The 23,305-nt window shown below is 37.8% G+C and overlaps 1 protein-coding gene across 1 annotated transcript in view; it reads right to left on the bottom strand.

The window, feature by feature from the left end:
• Window positions 1–18,330, bottom strand: part of LOC117291447 (low-density lipoprotein receptor-related protein 2-like) — a 58,381-nt gene extending 40,051 nt beyond the window's left edge. Inside the window, exons 1-7 of the mRNA XM_033773135.1 lie at window positions 17,970–18,330; window positions 7,144–7,272; window positions 5,600–5,740; window positions 4,309–4,431; window positions 3,081–3,218; window positions 1,482–1,619; window positions 566–688 (exon numbers count right to left, since the gene is read on the bottom strand). Coding sequence (XP_033629026.1) covers window positions 566–688; window positions 1,482–1,619; window positions 3,081–3,218; window positions 4,309–4,431; window positions 5,600–5,740; window positions 7,144–7,272; window positions 17,970–18,054 — 877 coding nt within the window. The 5' untranslated portion in view covers window positions 18,055–18,330. The remainder of the gene's footprint in view (window positions 1–565; window positions 689–1,481; window positions 1,620–3,080; window positions 3,219–4,308; window positions 4,432–5,599; window positions 5,741–7,143; window positions 7,273–17,969) is intronic.
• Between the last annotated feature and the right edge of the window lie 4,975 nt (window positions 18,331–23,305).

Here is a 23,305-nt window from a genome sequence, read left to right as displayed (position 1 = left end):
GTAGAGTTTGTTCTTGCTATATATTCTACTACCATGGAGTAGATTTTTCGGGAGTAGATTTTTCATCAGTAGATTTCTCAGATTTGAAAAGAACTGTTTTGCTTTTTAACTATTAAATGAGTGAAGGTAGAAAATCGGCTAGGACTACTACTTAAGTTTATAGGATCGTTATTAACTGAGTTCTTAGTACTCAACGTTTCGTCAGGAGAATGTTAAAACAATAAAATAATAAGCGCACATATCCACCCTGCTGGTATTCAAGGCGCAGTAAAAACCAAAAACAAAACAAAGCAAGACAAAGAAAAACAGACACAAAAAAATTAGTCCTTGAAAACCTGTGACATAAGATAATTTTTGAGAAGAGATTTGAATGTTGTGGTACAAAGACAAGATCTAAGATTAAGTGGTAGAGAGTTCCAGATGCATGGCGCAGCTGACGAAAAAGACCTGTCACCCCATGAGTGTTGAGACTTGGGTTCAATGAGGAGAAGCAAGGAACTTGATCAAGGATTTCTTGAGGAATAATTATAATAATAATAACAAATTCTTATATTAATCTTATTACCACAATGGGCTCCTTCGTCACTTCCATCTCCGCAATCGTTGTCATGATCACACTGGTACCAGGAAGGTATACACAGATAATTCAGACACTGGTATTCATAAGACTGGCATGGGTGACGGGTACCTGATGAACATTAAACAACAAAAATTATTTTGCTAAAAAAAAAAAACGATTTCAAAGTTATCTACTGCCCTTTTCAAATCCACGGCTATGGCTTTGGATTTAGCTTCAGACTCCGTTCTCTCGTCTGAAGCCCGAGCACATAGCCCCGAGCACTAGTGCTGGGCGAATAGTGAAATCTTGATATTCGGATACCGCTGGCCAACTATCCGAAATTAACCGGATATTCGAATAGTTTTTTTTTCGCCGCTAGAGGGCGCTATTAAAAAAAAAAAAAAAAATTATTATTTTTATTTTTTTTTGCCGCTAGAGGGCGCTGTTCGTTTGTGAATGAGATCGTATGAGCGGATTGATATTAGTTTTAGACAGTGTCACTCGGTTCATTCATAAAAATAACCGGATCTAATTTAAAGATGGCGATTTGCTTTTTCTTTTGATTGTGATTGACTCTACGTGAAGGAAAACTTTCGTAATCTTTGAACAAATTACGTCAGAAATGTCATTGTTTTAACTCTTCACGGAGGTGAGCATAGTTAAATACTTTATATATGCGGGACACGTCTAAAAATATGTTATATAAAAATAGACACTTAAAATTTACCATTTAAACAAAAATACATTGAATATATAATATAAACATTTATGAAAAGTATTACAATATACAGGTGAAATATCATTAGTTTCAAACTGTGTAAGTTTAATGTTAATCTGTGGACATTGTAAACTGTATGCCAATCCTTTAAACAAAAGTGTTGCTTTAAAGAAGATATAGTATATTAAACGAGCCAAAACTTACCACAAAATGCAGGGTCTTCGTCCTCGGCGTTTTCACAGTGGCTCGTTCCATCACATACAAGATCCAAAGCGACACATTTACTGAAGCCAGGGCGGTTCTGACGACATGTAAAGTACTCGTCACTACACACATGGGTACCTGTTAAGAATAATAGTAATAATAATAAAACACTTAATTCCACAAATGTGGTCACGTAAACAATACTCACTGCTACACTGTCATTACTTTATAATAATAAGAATAATAATAATCTAAGCATTAGTGCTGGGCGAATAGTGAAATTTTGATATTCGGATACCGCTGGCCAACTATCCGAAATTAACCGGATATTCGAATAGTTGTTTTTTTGCCGCTAGAGGGCGCTGTTCGTTTGTGAATGAGATCGTATGGGCGGATTGATATTAGTTTTAGACAGTGTCACTCAGTTCATTCATAAAAATAACCGGATCTAATTTAAAGATGGCGATTTGCTTTTTCTTTTGATCGTGATTGACTCTACGTGAAGGAAATCTTTCGTAATCTTTAAACAAATTACGTCAGAAATGTCATTGTTTAACTCTTCACTGAGGTGAGCATAGTTAAATACTTAATTTATGCTGTTTTATGCTGTCTTAATAGAAGTTTCATAAGGATTCAGACAAAACATTCCTATCAGTTGTCGCCCGACGTCTGCGGATATTCGGATATTAAAAGAATATCCGGTTACTTGGTTGTAATTACAGAACTATCCGGTTTATAAATAGGTATTCGCGCCCTATGCGGATATCCGGTTAAGAAAAAAAAGGCATTCGCGGTTACGGATAGGAAAACCTATTCGCCATTAACCGGATATTCGAATAATTCGCCCAGGCCTACTAAGCATTTATATAGCGTTCTTACACAAAAAAGGTAACACAGCGCTTTACAACAATAATTACAAGCAATCAAAAATTAACAATACAAAGCAATGAGAAATAACAGCCTACGAAGCGAAATAAGTATGGAAAAGGGGTGTTTTGAGTGATATTTTGAAATCGGAAAGTGACAGTTACAATACCAATCTATGGCCTAATTTTGAATTATGAGACCTAGGGTGGATTTCACAAAGAGTTAGGACTAGTCTTATCTCAAGTTAGGACGAGTTACTCATCCTAACTTAGGACTATCCATGCAATTTGTATATCTCCTAGGACTAGTCCTAAGTTAGGACTAGTCCTAACTCTTTGTGAAATCGACCCCTAATCCTAAGCACCAAGTAATGGTTCACAAGGTGCTGTGGCGCAATACTGCCAATCCAGCCAGGAACACCGGGGCGCCTTCACTTTTCGATAAATGCACTGTTTTTTTTTATGTGCATTACACAACACACCGGACCAGTGGTTTTATGTCCCTTCCAAAGGAAAAAAACAATGGTAAAGTGTCTTGCCTAAGGACACAAGTGTACCGACTGGGACTCGAACACACACTCTGCTGATAAGAACAACACCAGAGTTTAAAGTTGGTGCTCTTAACCACTTGGCTACGACACCACATAAAGTGCACTGATATGATTATTGTGAAATGTGCTTTATCAAAGCTAGTTATTATTATTATTATCATTATTATTATTAGGATACTCACTGCAGCTGTGTACTGCATCATCTTCATCAGAATTATCCCCGCAATCATCATCTCTGTCACACAGCCACTGATTGGGAACACATCGACGACCATTGGCACACTTAAAATGATCCGTCGGGCAAGTAAAGCTTTCTGTTACTGCAAAAACAAAAACAAAACAAAATAAATCCCTAAAAATAATCCATTATTGATCATTGATGTTTCGCACTTAGGCATGTGTGCTCCATTTTCGAAAGGGCAAGGGCACCAAGTCATTTCTCCTTGGTAAAGGGCACACTAAGAGGAAATTGTAAATTTCTACTGGCGCATTTCAAGGGCATCAAGGCTATGACCGGGCATGGAGGCAATCACCTTCGTTGCCCCTGTGAGTTATCAGGCCTCGTAGCCAGTCGACTATTATTATTCAGTTGACTGTTTGGAAAGGAATTCCATGGAGATAACAGGTGTTAATTGACAGATGAAAATGATGTTTTTATTCTAGCCTCTTTCTTTAATGGAGCTTACTAGTTAGCCAATCAATCTCTTTTCCAATCAATTTCTTTTTTCCTTTCATCAAGTACATTGTACAATTGTTGCGCGCTGTGACGGGGTCCACGGGGAAAAATGTACCAATTTAATTATCTGGCTGGTTTCGTCCATCTGTCTGTCCTCTTGTCATAGTCTTCCCCTGTCCCAGGGTAAATTTATATAAAGCACTATGCTCCAAATTTTCCCTGCGTATTGGTAATAGCTTAACGGAGTATCTTTAGCCATGTTATATTTATAGTTCAATTATGTAGCCTGTTTAATGGTTGAATTTATTGATGCTTTTTTTGTTGTTGCCAAAATTGAAATAAATGTCTAAACACAAGGGTGCCATTTGCCCCTGAGGGTGTACAAAACCTATGGACCCCCGTCACAGGTACAACAATTGTGTTGTTATACCCTGGTAACTTTATTATTACTTTTCTCTAAGTTCTGTTGTCATCTTCAAACATTATAACAACGGAGTATTAATAGTTTACAAAGCAGACGAACAGTTGTTCAAATTAGAAACAGTTCTTCTTCAAAGTTCCCTCGAACCCGTGGCCTGGAAATCGGCCAATGGTGGGAACAACCAAGGTAACCGGTAAACAAAACTCATATTAACTTCTGCGCTGTGCGTCAGCGCCCATTCTAAGCCATGGTACATGCCATGATGTAATACATCACGTGATTGGTTACCGAGGTACCTAACAATGTAACTTACGGCATTCTGCGGGTTCGTCTGACCCATCCGCACAGTTCCGTACTCCATTACAGTATGACGTGCCTGAAATACATCGGAAACTATCGGCGCATTTTATCATAGTTGACGGGCAAGGGGTTTCACCTGTGGGGTTAAGGGGGTAAAAAGAGGCCATTTTAAAAACGACAAAGAGAAAAAAATGCCGCATAAAATAATGAGGAAACGTAAAGGGGCTACATATAACATTGTAAAACAAAGGAATAGATATTAAGGGCAACCATGTACTACTTTTGGACTATTTTCATCTACAGCGGTTTGCTGTGTTTTAATCGCATTTTTTGAACTCGAACTACAACTTGTCAAACTTTGAGGGCGGTTGCGGGCGGTATGCTGTCTGAGTAATAAGCAGGACTGTTGCAGGCGGAGTTGGGCTAATTGAATCATTACTTTACCATGTTAAAATTGTTGTTCTGTTCAGAAGGTGTCCAATGGCTTTAAAGGAACACGATGCCTTGGATCGGACAAGTTGGTCTTTGAAAAGCACTTGAAATTGTTTGTTATGAAATGCATATTGTTAGAAAGATGTTTGAAAAGTAGAATATAATGATCTACACAAGTATTATTCGAAATTGCACGGATTTCCTTTTACATCCCAAACTAACACAGTCTGCCATTTTATGGAGTCAAAAAAGGTAAACCATGCAGTTTCAAGGCATGTTTGAGTGTTTGATTTTAGTCTACTTTTAAATTATCTATCTAACCATTTTGTGGAAGTGTGTGGCCAAGCGGTTAAGAACACTGAATTCAAACTCTGGTGTTTCTGATCAGCAGAGTGTGGGTTCGAATCCCCAGCCATGACACTTGTGTCCTTAAGCAAGACACTTAACCATTGCTTCGTCCTTCGGATGGGACTAAGGCCGTTGGTCCCATGTGTTATGTAATGCATGTAAAAGAACCCAGAGCACTTATCGAAAAGAGAAGGGGTTCGCCCTGGTGTTCCTGGTCAGCCGCAAATTGCGCTACAGCACCTTGTAAAGCATTACATGGTGCTGCAGAATTAGGTCTCATAATTCAAACTAATCCCACATCTGGCAGAATATATTGTATTATACAGCGCCAGGAGCGCCACTAGGTGACGGAAATGTGCGCTATAATATAAGAAGCCACAATTATTACTATTTATTATTATTTTTATCATTTGCATTTCATAACGGTTCAAAACGCTTTTCAAAGACCAACTAGCCCGATCCAAGGCAACGTGTTCCTTTAAGAGAGAGAGTAGAGAACATGATAAAAGAAGATGGCTACTCACGGCAGTAGTCAACATTTTCATCCGAGTGATCTCCACAGTCGTTGTCTCCGTCACATCGCCATTCAGGAGGAATGCAGACATTAATGGTGTGACCTGCAGTCCCTGGACATCTCTCATATCCAATACGACAAGGCGTTAACACTGTGGGGTAAGAAAACAGAGAAATTATTGTAAACCAGGCGTGGAAGTTCTGCTCTGAGAAGGCAATGCCATTTTGGGTGCATTCGTTTAGCTTCCCTGGGTCTACCCCGCAGTGCTCACACGGGTGAGACCCTGACAAGAGCTAAACGAACGATCACACTCGCCCTCTCGTGGTGACGGCATGCAACTCAAGTCACCCCCAAGTGACCCACTCCACAAGCAGGGCACTGGGGGCTGACCTGGGTGAGCCCCGTCAAAGCTATTCGAACATACCGGGGCAGACTGGGGTGACCCAGGGAAGCTAAACGATCGCACCCATTGATTGCAAAAGATCATCTACATCACAATAATAATAATGTTTGGTTCTCATGCGTGCTTCACCACACCCTATAGGGAGTAGGAGTGCACTAGAGTGCTCAGTATTTTTTCCTGCAAGGTATGTGGAGCTTTGTTTTAAAGTATGAGACCTAGTATTCCTTTTGTAGCACTATATAATGGTCTATGATGTACTGCTGACCAGACCAAGAAACCTAAGGCTAACCCCTTCTCTTTTCGATAAATGCACTGGGATCTTTTACAACGTGCATAACACCATCACCAGGACATGTGACCAATGGCTTGGCTAGTGCTTAAAGGCACTAGACACGTTTGGTAATTGTCAAAGACCAGTATTCTCACTTGATGTATCACAACAAGATGCATACAATCTGGGCTGAGTTGGTCATCAAATTTGCATGAAAATAATGAAAGAAAAACACTCTGTTGCACCACTTTGTTTCCTTTCAGATGCATCATAAAAGGCTTTAGGCGTGAAGTCTTTTATTAATTGAGTGAGAAATTACCTCTTTCTCAAAAACTATTTTACTTCAGAGGGAGCCATTTCTCACAATGTTTAATACTATCAACAGCTCTCCATTGATCGTTACCAAGTAAATTTTTATCCAAGAGTTATTTTGATTTATTACCAATAGTGTCCAGTGCCTTTGAGGACACAAGTGCGACGACCACACACTCCACTGATCAGAAACACCAAAGCTTGGGGTTCTGTGTTCTTATCTGCTCAGCCACAACTCTCCATACACGTATATGGGTGCGGTCGATTAAGCTTCCCTGGGTCGACCCGGTCTGCCCCTGAACATTGGAAAAGCTTTGACATCATTCCACGGGCTCACCCGGGTCAGCCTCAAGTGAGCCCCGGGTCAGCCCCAAGTGCTGCTTGTGGAGTGGGTCACTTTGGGCTGGCCACAGGTGCATGACATCACAACGAGAGGGTGAGTGGTCGTACGCTTATAGCTCTTATTGTCAGGGGCTCATCCTTGTGAGCACCGCGGGGTCGACACAGGGAAGCTAATCGAACGCACCCTATATAAAAGAGCTTATAGATATAACTTTGTTTTTCTTACCTGGACAGTCTAGTTCGTCAGTGGCTAAACCATCAACGCAATCCGAGTAACCATCGCAAACATGAACCGAGCTGATGCAAGAAAAATCCATGCACCTAACTCCGTCACAGGGCATCGTAGTTTGGGACACTGTCAGGGTGAAAAATATAAGAAGGGAGGATATACTCATTATTTCCAGTTCTGTATGATGCTGAAAGCCTGGACCTCAACAAATCAAGTGTATTACATGAGGTAGCAACAGTTTTTTATTTGTGTTTTCAAGCCCTGATAACAGTGTCACAACCAGAGGGGCAAGGGCCAAAAACTCTCCCCTTGCCCCCCCCCCCTCCTGAATCCTCATCTTCTTAAATTCTCAGGGATTTTGCTCTCTTTTTTTTAACCCCACAATTTCCATGTGCCTTTGAATGAACAAAGACTATGATTCATGTATATGACAACATACTTCCTTTTGAATACTACATGTATCCTGTCATTTTAATCTCTCAGAATGTTATCTTATACTCTTGGAATCAAAGTTAGCACAGGCATATAAAACTATTCCTTCCAAAAGTTCATGTTTTGGAACCAAGTGTACAACAACAGTACAATGTAAAATAATCACTTTATTAAAGGATTTTACTTGAGTCCTTTTTTTAACACAAAACACAATGTCCACAGATTTGCATTAAACTTCCACAGCTTGAAGATAATGATATTAGAAAGGCTTCTCTTAAAATAATACTTGCAAATAATTTTCGCACATCATCAAGTAACATTTTTAAAGGTACATTGTAAGCTTTCTATCATAATTATCTTCAAACTGTGTAAGTTTAATGTAAATCTGTGGACATTGTGTTTGTGTCCTACAAAATATACCCAGACTCTTTAAGAGATGAATGTCCACTTTTCACAATGTCTCCTCTGTCTTCCACCAAAATGAAGTCACGAACATTTTAACATATATGTTAAAAAGTAAAGTACATTAGCCAGACATGACTCATGAAATGTTGTCAGACATACTGTAAAAATAACTATTTCTATTAAATGGAACAAAAGTGAATCACACCAAAAACAATTTTTGTTCAAAGAACCAGGAGACATTGTTGATTTTAACAAAGAAAACTGCACTCAGCCACAGCCTTAATCCCCAGCTGAAATATCCCTCTTTGTGAAAACACTAGTCATCGTACCGTCTGACTGGTTTATGTTGCCCAACTCTAACCTACCCCTGGAAATTTTTTGTTAGGTTGCTCTGAAGTGAAAGAAACACACGCGAAAGCGGACGCAGTGTTTCTGTGTCGTCATACACGCCCACAAAAACCACAACAACTACAACAACAAGTTTTTAAAAGCAAAACTTTAGTCATGAAATCAACCAACCATGAAGATCTCTACCACTTTTTTCTTTGTTTACAACAAAGGGAAATTTTATTCAAAAAGTAGAAATGATATTTGTTCATTGTAAGAATTTCTTGATACCCCCTGCGTGCTATTTTGAAACATCCAATAAAATTGTGAAATTGTCCAGCAATCAACATTTCAGGGTATTTTCATGCATACAGTGTATAGATGTAATGCCAAGTAATGAATGAATGCACAAAAGTAGCTCTGGCAATTTAAAACTCGCTTTGTACGAACTTGGGGGATTTATTCATTTTTTATTTGTTTGTACTGTTTGAAGTTGTTGTTTTCAGACTTTTTGGCCCAGAGTCGGCAATTTTTGGACAGTCGGACAGGGATGCGAAACAACCTTTTCTTTACCACAGACGATTAAATCATCTTAGTACATCCTGCATCTCTTACACAAATGTACTGTGGCCATGTTTAATTAAGGGAATCAATGTGTGGTGAAGAGGTTTTCAACTAGTGGTTTAATCCCAACGAGGCCTGGTTCTTGATAATTTTACCGACACGAAGTCGAGGTAAATTATCAAGAACCAGGCCTCGGCAGGTTTAAACCACTAGTTGAAAACCGATTCAACACTTATTCAATACACTTTGATTCCCATTCATAAATACCTTTTCGGTCAAAAAACATCAACACTTTTGGTCAAAAAGTAAAATAAATGCAAAAATTATAATTGTTCAATGATTTCTTTCAACACAACACCCCTCCAGCTATGAAATGGTAAGGCCCAGTCAAGCCCCTAGGGTAAACAACTCCTTATAAGGGAATGCTGTGCGCGTCGCGCATATCACTTGATGTGGCACAACTGTTTCAGCCGTTGCTCTCGACCAATAGGAATGAAGAAATTGTCTTAAGCACAGGTGGTGCAAGCTCGCATGTCACGCATGTCTGAGGTATTTATGAATGTAGATTTATAGATAACTTCTTCCTCTTTCTGTTCTTATTATAATCAACTTTTAACACTATTTTTTTCTTGGAAAATAACAGTTTCTTTCTACTGAAATATCAGATACCTTTACAAATATTTGTAACTCTGAACTAGCGTGTGTGTTTTAATGCAGTTTCTATCTCAAGCACTACAACAATAATTCATGCCTTTCCAAATACAGATTGTTTTTCCACAAAAGTCCCTGAAATATAAGTAAGAATTGTTTGTGTAATTCTACCCCGCAACTAAACAAACTTGAGGAAAAAATTAAGCATTCAGAGTTTAAACAGTTGAGGCGTGCAAATATACAAAGCACTTTGTCCAACATAATTATATAGAGCGTTGTTTCTAGCCATTCAAAATTTGCATTGAATTTAGCTGTGTAGGCACAGTATTTCTGCCAAAAAACTGATGAATGTTGTGAGCTATTGAATTGAATGGTTATCTTTTTCAATTGCATGAAGCAATAGAACATTTGCTTAAAAAACATTGAGCGAAACTAGATGACTGTTTGAGAAGCTTTCAATTCTGCACAAATCTAGAAAAACACACTTGGCCCTGGACGCTTAGTAATTACTCAAAACAATTGTTAGCCTAAAAAACTTACTCAGTAACAAGCAACGGAGAGCAGAGCTGTTGGTAGTATAATACATTGTGAAAAACAGCTCCCTCTGAAGTAACGTAGTTTTTTAGAAAGAAGTAATTTCTCACTAAAATATTTGAACTGAATTCGAGACCTCAGCTGAGGTCTTCAATTAAAGAATCTGAAAGCAAACAACTTGTGCGACAAGGGTATTTTTTGTTCTATTTATATTCTCTTGCAACTTCAACAACAAATTGGATTCAAATTTGTACAGCCTGTTTGTCATTTTATGCATACTATGTTGAGATACACAAGTGAGAAGACTGGCCTTTTGACAGTTACTAAAGGTGTCCAGCGCCTCTACATTGGCTATTTATTTGCCGAAAATGACCACAGAAACCTATAACATTGTTATAATCACATTTTAAGTACCACTTTGACCAAAAATCCACCCACTTATGTTAGGCACCTGCTACAAAACCACAAACACCCACAACCTTTTGCATTTCAAAAAGGGCACGTGCTCAAAATATTTTGGGACCACTTTGGTTAACAAACTTGTGCACTTTAACAGGTCCCAATGTTCGAACACACACACAAGTTGCACAGTCTATGTACTTCATCATAACTCCTGTATTTAGCAGTGGGTTGTGCAATTCATTTGTTAATTCCGGAACGATATTTGGTCGTGGGAAAAAAAAGTATGAAAATAGTAATGAGTACAAGTCAGGGCTGACAGAGAAAATACCCTAAACTTCAATAGATTTTTTGCGGATTTTTCTTTGTGACAAAAATCCAAAATCAGACCTTAAGGATTGGGGTACTTTTTGAAACACAAAACACAACAATGTCCACAGATTTGCATTAAACTTCCACAACTTGAAGATACTTATACAAGAAGGCTTCTCTGAAAATAATACTGGCTATTAAGGTGCTGTAGTTTTTAAGAATTACGTAGCACTATGTCACGAAAAATACATTTTCGTCTCACTGGGATGAGACAAAAGTTATTTATGTGACTTGTTTTACTCATTTCTCAAAAACTGCTCCACCTCAGTAAGAAACATTTTAAAGCCATTGGACACTTTCGGTACAGAACAAAGATAAAAAGTTCACAGATTTACAAATAACTTACAGGGTTTACAGAAGGTAATGGTGAAAGACTTCTCTTGAAATATTAATCCATGAAATGCTTTACTTTTTGAGAAAACAGTAAAACAATATCAATTCTCGATATCGAGAACTACGGATTTATTTTAAACACATGTCATGACACGGCGAAACTTGCAGAAACAACAGTGGGTTTTCCCGTTATTTTCTCCCGACTCCGATGACCGATTGAGCCTAAATTTTCACAGGTTTGTTATTTTCTATAGAAGTTGTGATACACAAAGTGTGGGCCTTGGACTATACTGTTTACCGAAAGTGTCCAATGGCTTTAAGGGAAGCTTTCTATACTATCATTATCTTCAAACTAAGTAAGTTTACTGTAAATCTGTGGACATTGTGTTTTGTTTCCTACTTGAAGAACCCAGACCCTTTAATGCGAGGGGACTTGGACAGGGAAATTCCAATGTCCGGGTTACACCCAGGCAGGTTTTCAATTATTGACCTACTTTTATACTTCAAACAAAATCTTCAACAAAAGGTAGCGCTAGAGGTAAATAAACACATGTACTCCACCCATGCAAAATACACTCTATACAGCTACATATGTTGACTTAATACAACCGTGACCATATATTAACTTGTTGGGGCCAAAGAAAATTATGACATAACTAAATTTGGGGGAGCAGAACGATTATGATATAATATGCAATTTCAACAAATCGCTAAGCGGTAGTTAAAGGGAAGGTACACGTTTGGTAGTTACTCAAAACAAGTATTAACTTAAAAACTGACTTGGTAACAAGCATTGGAGAGCTGTTGATAGTATAAACCATTGTGGGAAACGACTCCTTCTGAAGTAGCGTAGTTTTTGAGAAAGAGGTAATTTCTCACTAAAATATTAAAAGACTTCCAGCTAGAAGTCTTTTATTCCTATCTGAAAGCACACAAATTCGTCTAACAAGGATGTTTTTTCTTTCATCATTTTCTCGCAACTTCGATGACCGATTGGGCCCAAATTTCCACAGGCTTGTTATTTTATGCTTATGATGGGATACACCAAGTGAGAAGACTGGTCTTTGACAATTCCCAAACATGTACCTTCCCTTTAACTGTAAAACAATGAATTATTGACACAATGCAGCCATAATTTCAAACCCATCAGCTTAAAGGCAGTGGACACTATTTCTAATTACTCAAAATAATTATTAGCATAAAACCTTTCTTGGTAACGGGTAATGGGGAGAGGTTGATAGTATAAAACATTGTGAGAAACGGCTCCCTCTGAAGTAACATAGTTTTCGAGAAAGAAGTAATTTACACGAATTTGATTTCGAGACCTCAGATTTAGAATTTGAGGTCTAAAAATGCAGCATCTAAGAGCACACAACTTCGTGTGACAAGGGTGTTTTTTCTTTCATTATTATCTCGCAACTTCGATGACCGATTGAGCTCAAGTTTTCACAGGTTTGTTATTTTATGCATAAGTTGAGATACACCAACTGTGTAGGCTAGTCTTTGACAATTACCAATAATGTTCAGTGCCTTTAAAGATTAAAACTAATCAACATTTCAAGGATGACTAAATAAGAACATTCCTGAAAATGGCTCCTGGGTCTGGGTCCATTCTAGTCACACATGACCCCCGAGATGTCATAAGTCAAGAGGATTTTGGACTTTGTGCATTTAACCAGAAATACAAGTTCTGTCTGTCATTAGTGACTGCTTTACTGCTCAAGAAAAATTGGCCGGATCAAGAAGATTCTGAGATAATCCCGAGAAAAAAAACCTGAGCAATGACACAACTGTTTGTTTCAATGACCACTCCTGTATAAATGTCCTTCAAATACAAGTGCCACGAAACAATCAAATCTGCTAAGCAATGAAAAATTCTGCATAGTGAACAAAGGTTGCCAGCAAAAACATCTTTGTTATGATTAGTCCCGTGCTATAGAAGAATTTTTACGCTAACCTTTATATAAATTAGTCCTTTACTCTTTATGCACTCCCATTTCTCAAGCGCAACCTTCTGTACCATACCGATACGCTTCATTGATCGTCAAATGCCTGGTACACCACGGTACGTGTACAAAAGGTGTGTGTGTATCAATGTCACTAAGGTACTTGTTTTTGTTGTACGGTCTACCGAAGTCGAAGTCGCTATCCCCCCAGTGTGCTGCATACTAGTGAGGTCTACAATCTAGTACCAATAACAAACCAGCAATCATTATTCTTTATATTAAACAAACTTATGTAAGAATCTGAGACATCTTGTTGTGTTTGTGTGCTGCAAGGTTTTGAATATTTTGCCCTGTCTAAAGGCTCATGGTAATTATTTCCAACCCTGTATTCAGAACAGATCTGGTGGGGTATGCCGGTACTAGCTCCCCATCAAAACAAAAGATGAAATATTAATTAACCATAACAATTTATTAATACTAATAAACCATTCTTATAAAGTGAATTACACATGGAATCCCAAATGAACTGTACAAAGTCAGTGGAGAACAAACAACAGAGTTAATGAGATGTTCCAATTTCTAATGCAAATGTGGCAACATTACATTAATTACTGTCCTAAAATTACATGGTTGATGTGATGTTAAAAGGAGTATTCAAGTCTAAAACTACATGATACATTTTGCAAACCTTGGTAGGTAAAAGAACACATCCTCCAACATGCTAGTTGAGTTGCAAACCTTTTTTTTGTGGTAGACATACATGTAAAGTGCATGTAGCAACTGATGATCAATAACATCTGATTAATTTTAATGGTTTTGAGTTATATGCTTGTCTTTGATAAAATGACATCTGCAGCAAATTTCCTTGTGCAGAAAAAGATATACCTATGTTGGAAGAGCCAATTCTTACAATAAACAAAAACATTTTTCAAACGCAATCATTTGGGTGATAGATTTTTAATTAGCACTTTGGAATAAACTGCAGGCCCTAAGCTACCATCAAACATATTTGTACATTCCATTTACAATTTCTTCATTTGTCAAAAGCATTGCAAACTAGCCCTATCCTCCCTAACCCCAACACCAAACCCAGAGGTTGAGTTTTCTGAATTCGGACCTAGAGCTGTAATCATCACTAGACCAGAAGTGTTTTTTACAATATCTTGACTAGAACCAAAATGAGAAGAAAACAAGTACTGCTTCCTAACACATTTAAATGTTTACCTCCATGGTTTATTGAGCCTATATACTTCATATTCAATAGAAATGACTCACAGTTAACACTTGCACCATGTAGCTACCAAAAAAATACAGAGCAGAAGGTGTTTTGTTCAAGATATTACACTGTGAGGACAAAGAAGTTCTTCAACTCCATTCATAAATACCTCAGACAGTTTCACTATTCCTATTGATGGAGAGCACGTCACGTGGGTGTGTATAAACCTTTGTTTATGACCAGTAAAAAGTGTTGAAACATGGGCGCGAAACGTGAGCTTGCACCTGTGCGAATAAGACAGTTTCTTCATTCCTATTTGTCAAGAACAACGGCCGGGACAGTTGTGCCACATCACGCGATACGCGAGACACACACAGCATTCCCTTATAAGGAGTTGCTTACCCGAGGGCGACGGAGGGCCTTACCATTTCTGAGCTGGAGGGGTTTTGTGTTGAAAGAAATCATTGAACAATTATAATTTTTGCATTTATTTTACTTTTTGACCAAAAGTATTGATGTTTTTTGACCGAAAAGGTATTTATGAATGGGAATCAAAGTGTGTTGAATCGGTTTTAAACTAGTGGTTTAAACTCGCCGAGGCCTGGTTCTTGATAATTTACCTCAACTTCGTCTCGGTAAAATTATCAAGAACCAGGCCTCGCTGGTATTTTAAAACCACTAGTTGAAAATCTCTTCACAACACATTGATTCCCTTATTGAAGAACAAGCCTGCCGGACATACTCGGTCATGAGTTTATTGGCCCAACAGTAAATTTATTGGCAGGCCTCGAGCAAGGGGGAACACAAAAAATCACAAGACTGTAGGGCTTGTAATATCAAAACTTTTGCTGGACTAGCCAAATTTCCACAAGACCAAAATCAAATTTCTAAAAAACTATTATTACAGTCACAACTATTTTTAGATGTACAGAATTGAAACAAATATTTTATTCAACTCGAAGTCAGCATTTGAATGGATAACATTTTTAAATAAAACGAGGTGACAAGACCACCGGACTTGTCCATGTCATAAGTTTACACGCGCGATGCTAAAAACACTCGATCCAGTATGTCCAGTGTTAAATTCGAGCATTGACTGGCCTCTCGTCTGCGATTCAGTGTAAAAATCATGCCCTGGTTTTAAATAAATCTTTATTCTTTACTTTGCAATTTTTAAATTTAAATTGAGTTCACTGTTTTTACCCAGCCCCGAAAAACATTGCCCTCAATTAAGCTGAAGGTTATTCTTCCATCATGATTACAATATGATCAATTATCTATAATTGGGTAATCAATACTGAGGTATAAGTATACTTGAGATAAAAATATACAATGAACCGGAGTTTATTGTCTCAAATCTTGCTCCAGTCAATTTTTTCAAATCATTCAAAATTTACCAAGCCGGTTTCCCTTATTAATAACATGATGTATAACTTAAGGGAAGGTACACGTTTGGTAATTGTCAAAGACCAGTCTTCTCACTTGGTGTATCGGATAATAACCATAGAATAACAAGCCTGTGAAAATTTGGTCTCAATTGGTCATCGAAGTTGCGAGGAAATGATGAAAGAAAAACACCCTTGTTGGACAAATTTGTGTGTTTTCAGATCTTTCATTATTTTAGTGAGAAATTACCTCTTTCTCAAAAACTAAGTTACTTCAGAGGGAGTCATTTCCCACAATGTTTTATACTATCAACAGCTCTCCAATGCTCGTTAACAAGTCAGTTTTTAAGTTAACAGTTGTTTTGAGTAACTATCTTCGTTCAAAATAATTTCCATCAATCATAAGCAAAAAAAACAAGTATAGTTGCTCCATTTTTCTTCGTTTACTTAGAAATTAAACTTGTTGTGGTAGGGCCTATATTGTTGCTTTGTGTTAGGTTTTTCTTCTCTCGTTCGTGTTCGTACCTGTCCGTACCTGTTGTGTAATCCCATAATTGTGAAAGGGAGATTATTTTTCCCTAATCTTGCTGATCCAGTAAAAATGTTGAGTAACAAACCATGCAATGTTTGTTGGGTAATTTCTTCTCAAATTGAGACCTGTATACATGTAGACTAGGTTGCTGTCATTTTGAAACGAAACAATAATTTTCTAATCAAAGTACAAAGGTGAAGCCATAAACAACTCAGACAAACGATTAACTTCCAAGGAACTCTGAGAAATGTTCAAACAATGACCTAACCTTCTTGATAAGTTTGATCTTTAAAGAGAACAGAGAGAGAGAGAGAGAGAGCAAGGTGACAAATTCCTGTTCCACAAAAAACAGCCTCCATGATGAAAAGAAAGTGAACTACGTACACTAATCTTCCCATTGTTTGCTTTCCTCAGAGGTCAGCCTTTGTTAATCTTATCCCCTTCTTAAAAAAAGGTGACCTCATTGCAGTCAATATACAAAGTGACATAACAGAAAACTGGTCTCCCTTCTAGAAACTCGCACCCACACAACAAGGAATACAATTGTCCGTAGTGTACATGTAATTGTTGATATTTTTCATGGAAGTATGGAAACAAATGTATTTGAAAGCCCATGTTTGAGTCTGTAAATAGGTAAACTTTAACAATCTCAACAGGTTTTATCTTTAACCGCTGTTATTATTCGGGAAGTTCTTCATAAAAACACACATTACAAAAAAGACTCAATGCACATGTTAAACTCAAACAAACAGCAGGGGGAAAAATTCATTTTAGTCTCCCAGAAAGAACAATTTGACAGAATCAAAGTCAACATTTCAACAATTGCCTTTGTTAGATATTTATCTTACATATACTTACACATTATTGTTCAATTATTCAATTGAAAAAATACAAGACACCCAGACTTTGCCAATCCGGAGTTAACAGACCCAAAGCTAACACCACTATTCTGAAAGATGGTCTATTGTAAAATTTGAGCCCTATACCATAAAGAACGGACCAAAAATACCAACGTTACAACATGGTAACATTAGCAATTCATAAATATTGTAATATTGGAGAAGAAAACACATAGATGATTCCACCAACTTCCTCAAAAATGTCATCATTTTAGCTCCACCTGCACTTAGCCTTAGCAAAGTATGGGTCCTACTACTTGCCGTCAACTCGCCGTCAACTCGCCGTCAACTCACTTGCGCCGTCAACTCGCCGTCAACTCCTCCAATATACATTTAAAACCCACAAAAGAAGCATAGAACTGTAAAGTATCAGCTCAAAGCGAATTCGCGAAAGTTTTAGGTCATATTTCGGAATAAAAATTGAGTTTTTTTCTCGTGAAAAAAATATCTCGAAACAGCAAAACCGTCGGCCGCCATCTTGCTTTTTCACATTGATTAGTCTTGGCTCAAGATGTCAATGATTGGTACTTTATTTCTATCAACACAAAGTCGTTTTTGTGAATGAATTTTTACCGAAAACCATGAGAAAAATGTAGTTTAGCCCAAACTTAACACTTCCGTGTCCCATTTATAAATTTTTCATGTAAATTTAATGAGTTGACGGCACGAATATGAGTTGACGGCGAGTTGACGGCAAGTCGGCGAGTTGACGGCAAGTAGTAGGACCGCAAAGTATGGCTTTATTAATACATTAAAAAAAGATTTGCTTATAAGCAACAACAGATGTTTACCAAAATATTACTTTCATTTTCATCAGTTTCAACTCACCTGTACAATGCAGATAAGCTGTAAACACTATAAATAACACAAGTGAGAGTGGAGGCCCGCTCCATATAAACACTGGTCCAGCCATTGTTTTTGTATCTTCAACTCTGATGCCAGCAAGGCATTGGGAGATGCCCACAAGATGGGACAATGTGCAGTGAAGATTGTATCTTGTAATATTCCTTTGATGATAAGACTAAGAGATGTAGCACTGACTATCTGATAGTGGTTCTCTTCAGGCAAGCAAACAGGTGAATGCGTTGACAGTCGCTGGTCTACTCATCACAGTCACGATGTGTGTCTGTGCAATGCTATTGTTGGGAACTACTATTACGCAGGCCAAGAGCGTAACAATAGCGGCTGTATGACAAAAACCACTGGTTGCTTAAACACTGCGTGGAGAGGTCCCCAATAATCAGGTACACAGTGAGGACAATAGGCAGGTTGGACTGGAGTGCTCTACACAACTATCAATTATACCAGGCATACTTATCGATATACATTGCTTGATGCACTACCTGTATGTTAGGACTTCAAAAGATGAGGGTATTAAAAGAAAGTCAGGCCTGATACTTCAAGCCTTGCTCTATGCTTCAAGGAGGCAACGAAGGCAATTGCCTCCTTGCCCCTGGTCATTGCCTTGATGCCTTAATAATGCTCTCTGTTTTAGATATTGTAGGTGCCCCTGATCAAGGAAAAAAAGACTTTGTACCCTTGCCCTTTCAAAAACGAAGTATACAAGCCTGGAAAGTGATCTTATGATATCAATTGATAGAGAAGTTTGGTACTACAGTTTAAAGATAGGGACACTAAGTGTTCAGCTGAAAGACTAGGTCTCCTTTAAATCTTTAACCAAACAATCTTTAAACAAACTTAAACGGTTAATTTTCCCAGAGACATTTTCAGCCTTAAGCATTTATTTGTCTACGATTATATTATAGTCTATTTAGTCGCGACAAACATAACTTATCCATGACGAAGCAATTATTCATTCCCCAATGTCTATATTAGGGAAAAATCAGACAAGTATTCACATTTCACCTTGACTATGGGGCCATTTTAAAAGAAAATTAGGTTTACTTCAACTAAAGTCTACTCTTTTCATCAAGAAACATGTTACTCTACTTTTTTCTGACTTCCAACTTCTCTTATTTTGAGTGATGCCTTAAAGTAACCTGGAAATATAAATTTTTTTCTTTCAAACATAAGAGTATATGCTTACGAACAATAAAACAATTTTTTTAGTAATTGTTTGTCACGATTTATATGTTTAAAAAATATATAAAGTTGTTTGGGGGGCTGACTCCGCCTACCCCTTTTGTGACGTCAATCGAGGCAGACTTTGCCTGCAATGCGTAAATTAAACACACGTGCAAAGTACATGTACGTCCAAGTCGTGAGTTGGTACATTTCAAAAAGTGTTTTTCTGCGTTCAGCAGCAATACACCTGGTCAGCATTGCCGGAAAAAACACTTTCTTTTTTTTTTTTAACTTACAAACTCACGACTTGGTCCGTACATGTACTTTGCAATTGTGTTTACTCTACGCATTGCAGGCAAAGTCTGCCTCGATTGACGTCACGAACAGCGCCCTCTCGGGTCGGGGTCTACTCTTAAATTTGTAAATAACATAAGAACTGATTTTTTAAAACCTTAGTTAACTGTTTATTCACATTCCACTCATCAAAACACATATATTAGTGACAAAAGCTTTATTTTGAAAAAATACCACTTCCAGGTGACTTTAAATATCATGTGCATTAAAGGACACCACTGACCAAAATAAAACAAATATTCTGTGATTAAAATAAAAAACCTCAATAGCTTTGCAGTTTCTTTTAAATAACAAACAATGATTTCTGTGAATCTGGCCTGGCCACCCTGACTAAAATAAGTCTTTCAAAAGATTTCATTGTATGCAGAAAGTTGCAGTGAGTACAAGTAAAAACTCACCCATTCAAGGCAAATGAGAAATGATAACATTACCATACAAATAATAGACATTGTCACTTGTATGAACTGAACTACATTTAACTCATACACAGTAAAATTTTAAAAATGGTGTTTGGTGTTTGGAAAAAAATCACAATTGATGAGTTGCATTGTTTTTCTAGCTGCTGTTTCGGGGTTTGCTGACTACTTTTTATTTTATTACTTACTTAATGACAATAATCAAGCTGACTACTTCATCCATACAAAACTGTCTCGCAACTAATAGGCCTGCCTAATTACTTCATAAGCAGCATAGGTCAATTTGTAAAAGGAAACAAAGAAGTTTTGTCCGCAGAGCGCTGTGTACTAACCAGATGCATTTTCCATTGCAGCACCACTGGAATCAACTACCCCTTCATACTAAAACCTCAAATAATATTCACTCATTCAAAAAGTCTCTCAAAACACACCTTATGTCAAAATCAAAAGTATATTAGCTCCTCTTTTACTAACAATTATTTGTTCTTCCCTTCCCCTTTTGTTGTTCTCTTCCTTCATGTCCTTTGTTACAGCGCCTTGAGCACCTTTGGTGGATTTGTGCGCTTTAGAAGACACTGTGATGATTAAGCTTGGGCGATATCACGATATTATCGAATATCGCGATATTAATTTGGAAACGATTTCGATATCGGATGAATGTGGTTTTAATCGAAATATCGATATATCGATATCGATTAAATATCGCGACGTATATTTGCTAGCTGAGACATCTTGCACCCCATAGGTTTGGAGTAAAACCAGAAGAATAGGTCATTAGAACACCTCTCTTATGCTATGACTGTCTCTTCTACAACTTTCACTTGGAGTTTGAAGACTGATGATGTCAAATTTAATTATTCGCGATTATATCGAATATCGCGATATATTGTCGGCGATATATCACGAATAAAATAAATCGATATCGCCCAAGCTTAGTGATGATAAGTCTCCCTATGACCCCAAGGAGCGAAAATCAATGAAATAATTGTTGAGGTATGGCTACCATGGTTACGATTTCGCATGCATTATGCTGTAATCATGGTAGTAGTTTTCTGGCCTTGAATTCTGATGAAAAGTATATAAGAGGCAAAATCACCAGAGGCATTTTGTTCCTTATAAAGAGTGTGAATTTTGAAGGGAATGATCGGGTAAATAATAATAAACTACAGCATTTATAAGGCGCACTTTACTGAAAAAGATAAACATTCAAAGGCGCCGGTCAAGTTTTGTCAAGATGTTGGAAAGCAAGCAAGAACTACTTGTTCTTTATTTTTGGGGTTGAACAAAGAATTGACAAGAGTGGGATCATATTGATACTTGTTTTTTAGTGAATTGCTTTGATTAACTGCAAAACAAAAAAAATAATAAAACCATTACAGAAATTACAAATGGAGGTATATGGCTATAGCTTGATTGTTGCTCCTGCCCATGTGTACTTTATCATTACAACTAAATCCAGTAGCCAATAGCCATAACCAAAGAACCATGGCTAAATCATGTGCAATGGCTATGGCTGTTGCTAATGGCAAGATGGTCACTGCACATATTTTTGTACTTCATCACTGCTACATAAGCCAGTTGCCGGTAGCCACAGCAAAAGACAACCAAAGCTATGTGTTATGGCTTTAGATGTTGCGAATGACTAGTTTGTTGCTTTTATAGCACTTCATCACTGTCACTCAAGCAAGCTGCTTAGAACCACAGCCAGACAACCACAGCAGAACTCGCTAGCCACATCATGGACAACCATAGTGCATACTCTATGCAATGCTGCATTTAGCTGTTTACATGCTCTCTAGCTTAATTTTTACAAGCAATTTGACCCCAAAATGGCGAGCATGGCAAGAGGCCAATTTCATCTTATTTGTTTGACAGAGACAAGCAGGCAATTGAAATACAGGTGATTTTCTACCAGACACCTTGAAAAATACCCATTCCCTGTGATGTTGAAAATGCTTCCATTGCAAGATCTAACGACTTACCCCAACATTAAAAGTGCACTTTGCCTTTTGTAGGCTTGTGTCACTGAAAGTGACAGCATAAATTGCAACTGAAAATATTTATAATGTTACTGAGGTTTTCCAACTCAAAATATAAATAGATTTATGATTTCCACTAAAAATAAAGTTTTTTAGCAACCACAAGAGGGCGCCATTCGTTACGAGTGACAGTGCCTTTTACATTCAGAGGTAGGAGGTTACAGCAGGGCATATCTAAATGATGGTAACTCCGTGTACATAAAATGTGCATCATGTGGGATGAAGATTCTACAGCTATTTACTTTAGGTATAGCGGGCAAACACTGTTACAACAACTCAACCTTTTAACCCTTTCCTCGCCAAAGGAACTCCGGCCGACTACTGCACTCATGCCACTCTCTTCTTTACCAGAGGAGACATCAATGATCAGATGACTGCACTCACCACTTCTTACCTTGTAGGCCTACTGTAGGTGACTTCAGACGCATGCACTCAAACCTAAACTCTTTAGGCCTATTGAACCCTTCCAGAGGAATAACCGCGATCTTAGATTTGAAATCAAGTCATAATACAGATTGCGTGTTAGCAGGGCTTGTGTTAGGGCACATTATTGATAGCTAAGAATGTGGTGGCGTTTTTCGAGGCTGATGCAGGAATAACTGCGAACTCAGACTTGAAATCAAGTCTACTTTACCATAGGCTACTGCACTCACAACCCCCTCTTCCTTATAGCATCATGATACATAGGTGACTTTTAATTAGTCAACTGCACAATGCATAAAATAATTATCCACTCTTCCTTGCTGAAGCTGATTTAATTTGTGCAACTCATAGTCGTAGACATCGTGTTCGTATGATTGGATTACCATTTCCTAGTACTATAAGGTTCAAAGGTGGAGACGATAGCGTAATGAACCTCGTAGTTCTAGTTAGGCTTGCCTGTTTGGTATTTAAAAAAACAAATTGGATTTACATTCCCTTGTGGGAGTCTGTCGACTCGACAGACTCTAGTCGAGTCCCATTGAAGGGTCAACAATCTAATGTATGACTTATGCCATGGATGAGTTCAACTGGGGAAATGCCTCTGACTCTGAAATGCTCCCCACTTTTGTTTCAGATTTGGCCACACTAAAAATGTTGGACTGCCTCTGATTCTGCCAGAATCCTCTGGGTCCAATCTTACTAAAGAGTTGCTCTATTAAAGCACAAAAAATAGCTAACAACAGTAACACAGTAACGTATTGTTATACCTCGGTAACAAATCGTGAAGTTTGATTGGTCGAGAACCAATCAAGTGTGTGACGTGACGTGTAACAAAAACACTTGGCCGCACAGCCATATGACAGCGCGGACATGAGTTTTATTGACCGGTGTAGGCCCAACATTACCT

The sequence above is a fragment of the Asterias rubens genome, chromosome 6 (assembly GCF_902459465.1).
Source record: "Asterias rubens chromosome 6, eAstRub1.3, whole genome shotgun sequence".
NCBI lineage: Eukaryota > Metazoa > Echinodermata > Asteroidea > Forcipulatida > Asteriidae > Asterias > Asterias rubens.
This window is presented reverse-complemented; position numbering and strand designations above follow the sequence as displayed.